Source organism: Bos javanicus, chromosome 4 (assembly GCF_032452875.1).
Source record: "Bos javanicus breed banteng chromosome 4, ARS-OSU_banteng_1.0, whole genome shotgun sequence".
Lineage (NCBI taxonomy): Eukaryota > Metazoa > Chordata > Mammalia > Artiodactyla > Bovidae > Bos > Bos javanicus.
The window spans coordinates 16646172-16659931 of NC_083871.1; the positions used below are offsets into that span (position 1 = coordinate 16646172).

The 13760-nt window shown below is 36.0% G+C and overlaps 1 protein-coding gene across 4 annotated transcripts in view; it reads left to right on the top strand.

Moving 5' to 3' along the window:
* The window catches only part of GLCCI1 (glucocorticoid induced 1), a 107255-nt gene that overhangs the window by 22151 nt on the left and 71344 nt on the right, over positions 1-13760 (top strand). For all 4 annotated transcript variants that reach the window (XM_061413536.1, XM_061413538.1, XM_061413537.1 and 1 more), the window contains exon 2: positions 7896-8047. In XM_061413536.1, the coding sequence (XP_061269520.1) occupies positions 7896-8047 (152 nt within the window). The remainder of the gene's footprint in view (positions 1-7895; positions 8048-13760) is intronic.

Sequence of the window (13760 nt, forward strand, 5' to 3'; positions counted from 1 at the left end):
ACCCCATGGACTGTAGCCCACCAGGCTTCTCCAGTCCATGGGATTTTCCAGGCAAGAGTACTGGAGTGGTTTGGAAGGAAACATCCAAATAAGGGGGATCTTGGCTAAACAGATCTGAAAAGGATTACTGAAGACAGGCCAGGGCAGCAAGATACAACATGGGAGCTGGTGGAGATGAGGAGCCTGATCACGTATCGAGGGTGATCAATGTTGAGGGTGGGGGATTCTGGTTAAACTGACATCGTAGGATACTTGCTAAAGTCGGACAATTCAGAGCTAAATACAGAAGCCTACAATTAGGGCCTAACTGGGAAGAGTTTAGAGGAGCTGGATAAAGTATGGTCAAAGAGACACTTTTTGACAGTGTTAATAAATTTAAAACTATAACTTTCAAGGAAGGAGCTGTCATTATAGAAATACTGAAGCAAATCTCTATTAACAGAATAGACCTGTAGTAGTTCATGCTTAAGCTCAGTGAACCAATAGAAGGAATATTCCCTACCTGCATCTACTTTTGGTTATTCTTGATCACTAGGATCTGTATCATTTCAGATTATTTTGAAGTTGAAGAAAAAACAACTTAATGTCTTATATTCAGGCTCTGCTTCATGATTTTGTTATTTTGATTTCAGTGATGAGGACTGAAATTATAATATGAAGAAGCTAATTTAGACATCATAAAAACTCACTGCTTTTCTGTTAAAAGATAAAGGTTTTAAATAAACTAGCTATAAAATATTGTCATATTTTGAGAGTTAAGCTTAAATTCTTTATTCAGGTTAATGATTAAAATCTAAATTTTACTTTGTTTATATATTTTATTTAATTTTTCCTTAGCACTTTATAGAAAAGAACCTACTTAGTTTATTTTTTCAGAATTTCTTGTATTTTTTGGGGAAGTGAATTTTATTGTAGTTAACTTTTATTTCTATGCAAAATGCCCTGTTTGGGTGGGAGGCAGTCTTTCCAAAGAAGCTGTATTGCTTTTTGTCAGTTATCTCATCTTTCTAGTGTTCCTAAGCATTCTGCCTGGAGTGCTCTGTGTTTAGATTTAAAGGTTCTTATTTTCATGACTGGCACTCAGTTTAGAAAGTGACCTTTTGAAGGAGATGACTAAAAGTTTAAATGTACTAGATTCTAAAAGGTAAGCTGCTAGGTGCAGATTTTAAAGAATTGGTTGACTATTTTTACAGCAGGATATTTTCTTGGATTTATATTCAGACTTTCAGTGCCTGTAAATGGAGTAGATTTATAGTCAACAAAATTTTTTTTTTTTTTTTTGAGCAGCTGCAACTCTAAAGGATCTAGTCCCAATCCTTTAGACATAAGTTCCTAAGTTTTTAGTAGCATTAGATCACATGCTTATTAAAAATTCAGAATTTTCTGGTCTCACTAGCAGAGAGTCTCACATTGTTGACAACAAATTGGGCCTGGTATGAGCATTCCTAGCAAATGTCCAACACTCTGAGAAACTCTACTTCAGGACCTCCATGGTTCCCAAGCCTGAGGATGCTTTTGAATCAATCTGGTTTGGTTTAAAAAATATGTTAATACCTGGTCCATCTGATTACTACATTCGACTATCTGGGACTATGGTCCAGTAACCTGCATTTTTAACAAGCTGCCTGGTGATGCTTAGACAGAAAGCCACATCTCAGGCTCCCATCTTTGAGATCTGTTGCTTAGTTTCACCTGTGCCTGAGGGCTTTGTACCTTTATGTTCTAGGGATCTCCCAAGATCTAATTTCTAGAAAGCTCTTGCTGTTACTTCTCAGACATGCCCAGATGTTGCATGGGGCATAACTAAAATTGCCTTACATTTTTCTATTCAATACTAGGTGATTTAAGGCTTGTGTGTGTGTGTACGCGCGTGCACACACACACACACATTATGGGATTTAATGGCTCCTTCTTTTTGAATATAACTGTTAAAGGATAAAAAGGTTTTACACACTTGTGTTTTGATACTATTGACTAACATTGTTAATGTGGTATATATGTGTAAAACTAGTAATTTAATATGAGTTCTGTGTAGAAAGATCTGGAAAAATTGGTACTTGTTACTCAGTTATATTAGGCATTCTGCTGAATTGTATGACTTGAGGATTCTTTACAGTTGTAATCAATGTTGGGTTTTGAATAAAGAAAGCAGAAGTTCATTCTTGGTGGTGGTGTTACAATAGCAAAGTTTCACAGAGTTATAGTCCTTACACAGCAGTTGAAGGAACAGTAGGTCTTTTTCAGAAGGTTTAAATAAGTGGTCACTGAAATGCTTTCTTTAAGTTTAGATGTGTTTTGCTTGTAACATCAGTGTTAATAGAAAGCTTGGCTTATAATCTTTATTGAGAGCTAAACACAGAGAATCAACAATTTTTACTTTTTATTGACTTATGCAGACTGAACCTATGAAAACGTTTAAGTATGTTAAAGTTTTAAGAAAAGAATGTGAGCATTTTTTATTATGTGTATTAGTGTACATTCTGTATGGCTACATTATGGCACTCAAAAATACTGCATCCTTTTTATCACCTGGTGAGGTTGGTTTAGAATGTGTGGTGGCTTGTTTCATGTTACTCTGTAGCTAAAGTTCTTAAAGTTTCTAACAACAATTTTTTTTTAATTTGTAGAAATTGCACTTAACTTCGTTAATTTTCTACTTCAGATTAGTTTCTTAATACATCAGATTTCCAAACCCACTAGTCAGTCAATCTTCAGGTATTGCCTCTAAATGAAAAATTGTTGGGAACTAACTAATTAATCTAACATCATATTACAGTTCTCTGGCAGTTAGACTTTAAGTGTCTTTTGCCTGTTTAGAACAATGCCTTGTATGCTATTTGGATTCAGAGTTTCTAATACAGCTTCTTGCATTTAAACCTATTATACTACGATCAAGTCGCCTTAAATTTCCAATTGGCTGTTAGAAAGCAATAATTCTTTTGTACAATCCTCAGCAGGTATCCCAGAGGAACCCCAGGCCTACACTGCTCCATCCTCAGGGAAGATAAGAGGAGAGGGATAGTACAGCCTGTGTGTGTGTGTGTGTTGTGTATGTTAGTCACTCCGTCTGTCCAGCTCTGCAACACATCAGGCTCTTCTGTCCGTGGGATTCTCCAGGCAAGAGTACTGAAGTGGGTTGCCATTCCCTTCACTAGGGGATCTTCCCAACCCAGGGATTGAACCCAGGTTTCCCGCACTGCAGGCAGATTCTTTACTGTCTGAGTCACCAGGGATACCTAATATAACCTGTAGATGGATTATAATGAGGACATCATTTTACAGAATGCTGCATGAGTAGTCATCTTCTGGTCCTAATATGATGGTACTGGAAACAGATGTGATTTTTTTCCAGCCATCGTATTTTATTGCTGAATTTACTTACTCTGCATTTTACCCTCAAATATTTAAGTAGGAGATGTTAGCAACAGAACTACAAGTGGCATGTTAAGAGTCTTTTTTTTTTTATTTATTTTTTAACTTTACAATATTGTATCCTACTACTTGACAGCTGCCCTTGATGTGGTTAGGGCACACCACTCTAGCTGTCTGTTACCTGTTTTTTGCCTTGTGTGCCTTCTTGTCCTTCACTGGTGTGCATGTGCCATAAAATACTACTTTATATTATAGCTTAATTCTACATATTATATCTCCCTCAACCAGAATGTAAATTCCTTGAGGAGAATATAAAATTTATTTTGTCATTCTCCTTGGTACGTCAAACAGTACTTTCCATGTAGTAGACATTCATCAAGTTTTAATCAGTGGTGGTAATTACCTGGTTTCACCACATATGAAGTTACTATTTTTCTGATGCCCGTTTAGCTTAAGTAATGATAGTAAGTATTTATTTTTTTTCATACTTTAGAATATTTATTTTAGCAATTTTATTATTAATTTTAATTAAATTTTATTATTTAAGTGCTTGTAAATTTAAAGATTAAGTATACTAATGTATGTTTCTAGTGGATAGGTGTCCTCTTGTTTGATTTACTTGAGTTGAGGTAATTTTGTAATAATTAGTTGAGAAATGTGATCACCCAGTTCAAAACTAAATACATATTCTAATCACAGCTGTAATCATGAAATAAACAATTTATTATGTTGCCTATATAAATGGATAGACCGCCCTTATCCACAGGGGACACATATCAGGACCTCTGTTGAGCCTAAACCTGCAGATACTATTATATCCTGTATATCCTGTATTTTTCCTGTACGTGTGTAAAGCTTATAAGTTAGGCGCAGTTAAGAGATTAACAAAAACAATAATAAAATAAAAGTTGTAAGAATATACTGTTATGGGGACTTCCCTATTGGGCCAACGCAAGGGGCTTGGGTTCGATCCCTGGTCAGGAGACTAGATCCCACATGCTGCAACCAAATATCCTGCCATGCCGCAGCAAATACCAAACATCCCACGTGCCACAGCTAAGACCCAGTGAAGCCAGATTAAACATTTTTTTAAATATATTGTAATAAAAGTTATGTGAGCATGTGCTCTCTCTCAAAATACCTCATACAAATATAATGCCTAATGCGTTTTCCATCTTAACTAAGTATTTATCACACACTGTGGCTCTTTTGCAGTTTGAGGTGCAACAGCAGAAGAAACTAAATTTCTTTTTCATTCTTCACAATTTCACAGATAAAAGATTTGTTCTTACCATAGATCTTAGTAACCTGAGCATTTAATATTTTTTTCCTTCCTTTATTAAGCTGAGAACTGTCACATTTTCACTTCAAGGGAGCGCTTTACAGTATCTCTTCGGCATAGCGGGTTGCCAGCATCACTACTCTTGTGCTTTGAGCCATTATTAAGTGAAATAGTTGTTACTTACAAACACTGTGATACCAAGACAGTCAGTTGAATAACTGAGAAGGCTAGCATGTGGCTTAAAGTTGGGACACGAGTTCTTCATATATAGTGGCTTTCCATTTTCTGGTTGTAGCTGACCTTTATGTAGGCCTTTTTTATTGCTAAAAATGGTTGTTTTTCAAGGGATAATCTGTTTTTGTCCTTGTTTCTTCTTGGTGGAGAGAACGTAATTTAAAAATTTTTTAAATAAATTATTATAAATCAGATTATGAGAGGTGTTAACTTTCTCTGCTTCCTAAAGTTGCTAAAATTTGTACGTATTGCTTTTATAACCACATTTTTTAAAAAGAATTAATAGAAATAGCTCCTGGTAGTTGAACTAAAAACCGTATGCATGTCTTCTGAATTGCTTATGGTAGGGGGCGAGATAAGGAGGAGAAAAAGAAATAAAAAGTAAGTCATAGAAAACAAATAGCAAGGAAGCATTCTAAGAGAAAGAAAAAGTTCCATGAAAGAGTTACAGATTTAATCAGACTTGTTATAACAATAAATATAAGTGGGATGAACATATGTTTTTCAGGAAGAAGACTTACTATAAAGTTTTTTCAAAAGCCTAATTATATACAGTATACAAGAGTGTTACCTAAATAGCACGATTGAAAGAAACGGAAAGTAAAAGAACAGGCATACCAGATACAGTATAATAGAAAGAAAGCATAGAGGGGGGATAAAATTAAATTTGATAGAGTTTAAAAGTAAAAATAAATGGAACAGACTATAATGGTAAAGCATATGTCTTAATAATAATGTCATGGATCAATATGTAACCAAATTATACAGAACTAAATTTCTATAAAAATTTTTTTTTTCTGGCCACTCAGCACAGCTTGTGGGATCTTAGTTCCCCAACCACCAGGATTGAACCCACGCCCCTGCAGTGGAAGTGCAAGAGTCCTAACCACTGGACCACCAGGGAAGCCCCCAGAACTAAATTTAAATGATAAAAATTATAAGAGATAAAGAGAATTTTCATATCTCAATAGTAGTTTAGAAGTTTTGGAGTAGTTCTCTAAATATGTGACAGATCATGGTTCTATTTTATTACTATATTCTGTATTTTTATTTCAGTTAGTATATAAGAAAAAGAACTGTATGCTGAAAACAGAAAATACATGCTCTCCATGACTGATGAAATATTTATAAAGATTGACTGTGATTTTTGGTCACAAATAAAATTTCAGGTGATTCCAAACAGTAGAAATAGATTATCCTAGACTTTGCTTATCATAAAATAAAATGAGAGCTAAGTAATAAAGATAGGTAGGAAACCTGGTAATTTCCAGATCTTCTCTAACACTCTTGGGTCAAAGAAGAAATCAGAACTGCAGTTGTAAGATTCAGTTTGGCTCTCCAGCCCTCTGTGTCCAACGAGGTGGACCCCAGGGAGGTGGAAGACCAACTGTAAGAGACTTGAGCTTTCTCAGATTCTGGTATTCATGAGAGTCCTAGACTCAACGGACATGAGTTTGAGCAAGCTCTAAGAGAAGGTGAAGGATAGGGAAGCATGCTGCAGTCCATGCCGTGGCAGAGAGTTGGACGTGACTGAGTGTGAGTCATGGGGTCGCAAAGAGTTGGACACGACTGAGCGACTGAACTGAACTGATCTGACTGAACGAAGAGCCAGTCCCCTACAGAACTGAGGATGACTGTGTGTGAATAATGTGACAGTTCACAGTATGCTGCATTTCCTTTTGTCTTCTGATTTTTAAAAAAAGGAAAACAATTTTGTGTTTTGTTTTCAGAAGAATAAAGGACAATATTCAGTAACAAATGTTTCTTGACCCTCTGTAATGTGCAAGGCATTTTCTTTGATGTGAAATATAACTGAATAAGACTAAGCCTTGGATACTTGTAATCCACTGGATTTTATTATAGTATGCACATTTGAGATGCATACATGAAAAATCTTTTATATTTTCATTGTAAAGAAACTATAGAGTTCAGTATGATCATCTCTGTTTGCATCAGAGGTAAAACAGATCATTATAGTAGATTGACTGAACGGTGTAGAATGTCCGGAGATCTTGGTTCCTTTTTACCTCTGTCACTTATTAGCAGTTCTGTTTCATTGGACAATTTAATTTTATCCCTCTGGGCTTCAAATTCTTCATCCATTAAGGAGGAAACAATTAAAATAAGATTCTGTATACATGATTTTTTGTGCACGTGGAGCCTTGAATAAATTCATTTCTAAGTATTGAGTATCAACTCCTTTTCAATCTGTAGGGACCAAACTTACCCTCTGGTCAGGAAGGAAGGACAAATTTAGGGCTTTATGCAAGCAGAGGAGAGTGTGTATATCTTTAAGAAGGACAGAGATGAAGAAAAGAAGGGCATTGGGAAAGGTTTCACAGAGGCAGTGTGACACCTGAGCTGGTCTTGAAGATAAGTTTTTGCCAAGTGTACAGAGAAGGGGAATATTTTAGATGCAGGAGATGATAGAAAAAGTATAGAGGCAGAGAAGCGAGTACTTCACACTTGGGAAATTGGAGTTTATTAGTAGTTGTTATGGTTCTTAGTAGTTAGCAGAGGTTTATGGAGGAGTGGTGGTAGCAAGACATTACGTATTGAGGTATATGGGAGCTGAACAGTGAAATATTATGGACTTTAAGTGAAAGACTGAATAAACCATGGCAGTTTTTTTAGCAGTGGAGGGAGGTGGCCCTGTAAGATAAAGTTAGTGTGGATTCAGAGATAGCAGTTAGGAAACTGGCAGTTTAGTTGAGACATGATGAAGTCGTAATTAAAATAATGGCAGTGGAGATGATATAGAGGGTTAAGAATAGGTCTCTAAAATGAATGAGCTTTGTAGGGTGTGACAGTATATGCAAAATTTAATACGTGAATGTATTTCCCTTTGGTCTATAAATTTCATCAGCTCATACAGGATGGCTTTTAGGGTAAATATACATTGTGGGGACAATTGGCAGGATGGTATTTTACAAACTATGAAGTTTAAATAATTTTAAGTTTCACTTTATTCTTATGACTAATGTCTTTTTTCCTTCACTTTTTATAGTGGACAGGCCCAAATCTCAGCAAGTTCGAACCTCTAGCACAATAAGGCGAACCTCTTCCCTGGATACCATAACAGGACCTTATCTCACAGGACAGTGGCCACGGGATCCTCATGTTCATTACCCTTCATGCATGAAAGATAAAGCTACTCAGGTAAAATAAGCAAATCAGTTTCATTACCCTATAGTTCTTCTATTTTGATCACAGTAAAAATGTAGTTTAATCAAATTTTCCCAATTATTAAATATATCAAAGAAAATGATATCTTTAATAAACTTTAAACTAAAAACTTTTATCACCTGGGTTTTTGAATTATTTAGTATTTAATAAGTAACACATCAGTCTGTATTAGTGATTTTTGAGGCTTACAGTTTTAAGAATTAACTTTCCTACAGAAATTAATATAATGACTAGTAACTATATTAGAAAATACAGGCATATCTCATATTATTATGCTTCTCAGATATTGCCTTTTTTAATACAAATTCAGTGTTTTCGGCAGTCTTCAACCGAGCAAGTCTGTCAGCATCAGTTTTTCCAACAGCATTTGCTCACTTCATGTCTCTCTGTCAGATTCTGTCAATTCTTTCAACATTTCAAATTTTTTTTATTATTATATGTATTATGGTGATCCATCACCAGTGATCTTTATTGATACTGTTGTAAAAGGATTATGATTTGCTGAAGGTTCAGATGATGGTTAGCATTTTTTAGCAATGAAGTGTTTTTAATTATAGTATGTACATTGTTTTTTTAAGATGTAATCCTGTTGAACATTTAATAGATGATAGTAATAGAATAACCATAATTTTTGTATGCACTTGAAAACCAAAAATTTTGTGTGACTTGCTTTATTGTGGTGATCTGGAACTGAACCTGCAGTATCTCAAAGGTATGCTGGCATAAGTAATTTTTGAAGAAAACCTTGTGCAGTTATTGGAAATAATTTATAAAGTATTAATACATGGCTAAGGAAGTTTATGTTAAAGGATTTTTTTCCTGTTTAAAACCAAAACTGAAATCCTCGAGAAAGAAATAGAAAATTTTCTGTTTGTCACACTTTGCCTATTTGTGGAAGATTTCCGAAGCTTTTGATTTGAAAAGTTTTCCTTCCATGGCAGGATAATATCTGAAAACATCCTAATATATGGTTTCTGAATTCCTGACCATATCTGTATAGCATTAGTCAATCAGCATTATGAAGAAGTACTAAGAGTATGAGAGATGGCTGTTGGCCTTAAGGAACTTACAGCATAGTTGGGAAGATAAGATTTAAATGCAAGAAAATTGGTAATAGAAGACAGAGTATAATTAGGTATTAGCTGAATGGAGCATTTAAATGTAAGGGAATTCAGAGGAATGGGAACATTTCTGGCCTTGTGGATGAGGGAAAAAGAAGGATTAGAGTTTCATGTCTGAAGAATGAGGGAAAGGGGAATTTTGGACATGATCTATGATCTATGGAAATCTTCTCCAGTTTTGTAATTTTCTCAGGCAAGCTTGAAACCATGGAATTAGCTTTTTTATCATCCATCCTATCAGTTTTGTCTGTGTAATATTTTATGTCTCCCATACCAAGTCTTTTGCTTTCCACTCTTTATGAGGAAAAAGAGCAGTTTGATACAGTAGGCCCTGGGATGTGGGCCTGGACCCTTAGACATGGTCATGGATAATTCAAAACTATCTTTCTGGAGGAGCTGGACTCAGAAGTGTGATAGAGTATAGGCATAGACTATAAAAAGAAAGAAGGTCAAGAGATCAAGGACTCAGTTTTTAGAAATGCACAAAAGGGAAGGATAAAAAATTAATGTATTCACCTGGTAGCAATGAGAAGAAAGTTAACATTTACTGACTATTTACCATGTACTTTGTGTTTTTATATCTGTGTGTCATTCTCATTTAATTCATTTATAAGGACATTATAAAATTACACAATGGAAAAGCAGAAATTCAGGGAAGTTAAGTGACTTACTCAGTATCATAAAGCTAGAAAGTGCTGGAGCCAGGTTTCTAATACAGGTTAATTTGTCAGCTGATCTAAACTTCAATTTTCTAGGGGTTTTAGGATAAATGGAATACTGTGTGTGTGTGTATCACCTAGTAGAGTAATTGGCACTATACCTAAAAATGGTAGGTATTCTTTTTATATTAAAAAGAAATCCTATCTTTTGTTGAATATATATGCTTGATGCTGACAGTCTCCAAAAACATCTTACTCATTCTTCACCAAAATTCTGAGAAAGAAGAGGAAACAGAAGAAAAGCAAAAGCTTAGAGAAAACTAAAATAGTGTAGCCTTACACACCAAAGGGAAACTTGTTTTAAAAAAGAAAAGATTATTAACAGTATTAGGTACTGTCCTGAGGTCATAGAACATAAGCACTAGATATAGGGATTAGGGGCATACATATTGTCTTGGAGAGTGAAATACTGATAATATGCTAAGAGGGGAGGATACTTGGGAGTTAAGAAGAGAGTGATATGGAGATAACAGAAAAAGGAGCTGGGTAGGTTTCTTAACCATATCTGTTTCTTTACCTGTGCAGTGGGATGAATGAAACCTAACTCGTGATAATGTTGGATGACTAAATAGGATAATATTTGAAAGTGAATGGGCTTCCCTGGTGGCTCAGTGGTAAAGAATCTGCCTGCAATGCAGGAGACTTGGGTTCGATCCCTGGGTCAGGGAGATCCCCTAGAGAAGTGACTGGCTACCCACTCTAGTATTCTTGCCTGGAGAATGCCATGGACAGAGTAGCCTGGTAGGCTACAGTCCATGGGGCTGCAAAGAGTAGGACACAACTGAGTGACTAACTACTTGAAAGTGAATATGCAATACACAGGTTATTAGCAGTAGATACAGACAGGCCCATTTGGAACATTTGCAGAGTCTGGAGCAAATACAAAATGTACACCTACATACCATATACATACTAAATTAACAAACTGTTACATAAAATCTGTTCTATCCATTCATTCTTGATATATAAACCTTCTTATAGACCTTGAGGTTCATGTTTGAATGAAGTCCTGGATTTTTCAGAGTTGAATGCCCGAATGTGTCTGCCTGATGCTGAGCCCACCCTACCCTCTGAGCCTGAACCCTTCCTGTCACTCACACCATTCTATACTCTGAGGGATGGCTTTATGCGTATGTGTCAACCCCCTAGTCTTCCCCTTCATGCTCCATATATACTTTCTCAGGGAGTGAGACCAGGAGTAGGTCTTTGTAGACCCTGGAAATCAGATCTGGCGTGGTTTGAACAACGAACTCATGAGTCTAGGTTACCCAGAGCAAAGTTGATGGCAGAGATGTGGACTCATGATGTGTATGCCCTTCTGGCCCCAGGGTCTCTTCACCCTTTGGGAAGAGGCATGGCTGGAAGAGCGCCACAGCAGTTCCCCCAAAAGCTTGAGGTCCAAGGTAGGGCCTTCTGTCGCCTGGGTCTTCCTATAGATTGTCTATTTGAGAAGCCAGACGTTGATAGGAAGGCAAAATACAGGCTTCGTACTGAGGCTTAGAGAAGTTTAGTAACTTGTTATATAGCTAATAAATATGAAGAGATTTGAATCCAGATTTGGCTGATTCCAAAGGTTGTATGTTTTCTCCAGTTCCTCACTGCCTTCCATAGTAATCACTCAAGTGTGCAGTGCTTGCCTCACATGTGTAAGAAATGGTCTTGCCCTGAGCATTTTTAGTTTAATTGAAGATATAAGAGATGAACATAGGAGATGGTTATTATTAATTCTTTAACTCTTGGGGAAGGAAGAAGATTATTTTTATTTATTTAGTGGAAATTAGTAAAGAGAAAGTGGTGCAGTCTGTTTGCTACAGATATTAAATACCTAGGGTGTCTGACTTTAGTGGAGGGAATCTCAAGTATTTTCCACCTTTCATTTTTCCATATTTCAGCTACCTTAATTTGATGGTTAGAAATAGAATTCTTATTGTTTAATATATTTGCACATTGGGCCCTTTTAAAAGAAGCTGCGTAGTATGAAAAAGATTATGGACTTTAGAGACAAATCTTGTGTTCAAATCAAGGCCCAAAGTGAGAGAACTTTCTGGGATAGTAGAATTGTTGTATATCTTGACAGAGGTTTGGTTACAGGGGTGGATATATTATATTTATTAGAACTTATACAAGCATACACTTTGTGCATTCTAACATACAACTTAACTTTAATATATAGAATATAAATATTGACATCTAAAAGATGTTTAGGTATCCCTCGTTCTTGGATTGGAAGAATTAATATTGTTAAAATGGCCATACTACCCAAAGCAATCTACAGATTTAATGTGATCCATTTCAAATTACCCATGACATTTTTCACAGAACTATAACGAATAATACTGAAATTTATATGAGACCACAAAGGACTTAGAATTGCCAAAGCAATCCTGAAGAAAAAGAATAAAGCTGTATGCATAACCTCCCAGATTTCAGGCAATACTGCAATGCTGTAGGAATAAAAAAAAGTGTGGTATTGGCCCCCAAACAGGTATATGTATCAATGGAACAGAATAGAGAGCCCAGAAATAAACCCACAAACCTACAGTCAATTAATCTTTGACACAAGAGGCAAGAATATTCAGTGGAGAAAAGACAGTCTCTTTAGCAAGTGGTTGTGGGAAAGCTGGCCAGCCACATATAAATCAATGAAGTTGGAACACACCTTCACAACATACACAGAAATAAACTCAAAATGGCTTAAAGACTTAAATAAAGATGTGATGCCGTGAAACTCCTAGGAGAGGGACTTCCCTGGTGGTCCAGTGACTAAGAATCCACCTTGCAATTCAGGGGATGTGGAGGCTCCTCCCTAATGAAGTAATCAAGATCCCACATACCACTGGGCAACTTAGCCTGCGTACCACAACCAGAGAAAGCCCGTGTGCTGCAACAAAGAGCCAGCAGGGCCAAAAAAGAAAAAAAGAGTAAAACTCTCAGAAGAGAATATAGGCAAACATTCTGTGACATAAATTGTTCCGTATTCTGTGACATAGATCATACTACCAGTGTTTTCTTAGGTCAGTCTCTCTCAAGGCAAAAGAATTAAAAGCAGAAGTAAACAAATGGGAGCTAATCAAACTTAAAGGTTTTGCACAGCAAAGGAAACCATAAAGAAAATGAAAAGACAACCTATGGAATGGGATAAAATATTTGCAAATGATGCAACTGACACAGATGGGCTTAATTTCCAAAGTACACAAACAGTTCTGACAGCTTAATATCAAAAACCAACTCAGTCAAAAAATGGGCAGGACAGCTAACTAGACATTTCTCCAAAGAAGACATACAGATGGCCAACAGGCACATGAAAAGATGCTCATCATTGCTAATTATTAGAGAATTGCAAATCAAAATGATGATGAGTTATCACTTCACACCAGTCAGAAAAGCTGTCATCAAAACGTCTATAAATAATAAATCTTGGAGAGGGTGTGGAGAAAAGGAAACCCTCCTACACTGTTAATGGGAATGTAAATTAGTACAGCCACTATGAAAAACAGTATGGAGGTTCCTTAAAAAACTAAAAATAGAGCTACCATATGAGCCCACAATCCTAATCCTGGGCATATATCCAGAAAAGACAAAAACTCTTAAATCAAAAAGATACATGCACCCAATGTTCATAGCAGCACTATTTACAAGAGCCAAAACATGGAGCAACCTGTGGCCATCAACACATGAAGAAGATGTGCTGTCTGTTATATAATGGAATATTACTTAGCCATAAAGGAGAATTAAACATTGTCATTTGTAGCAGTATGGATATACATAGAAATTATCATACTAAGTAAAGTGAGTCTGATAAAAGACAAATATTATGATATCACTTACGTAGACTCTAAAAAAATG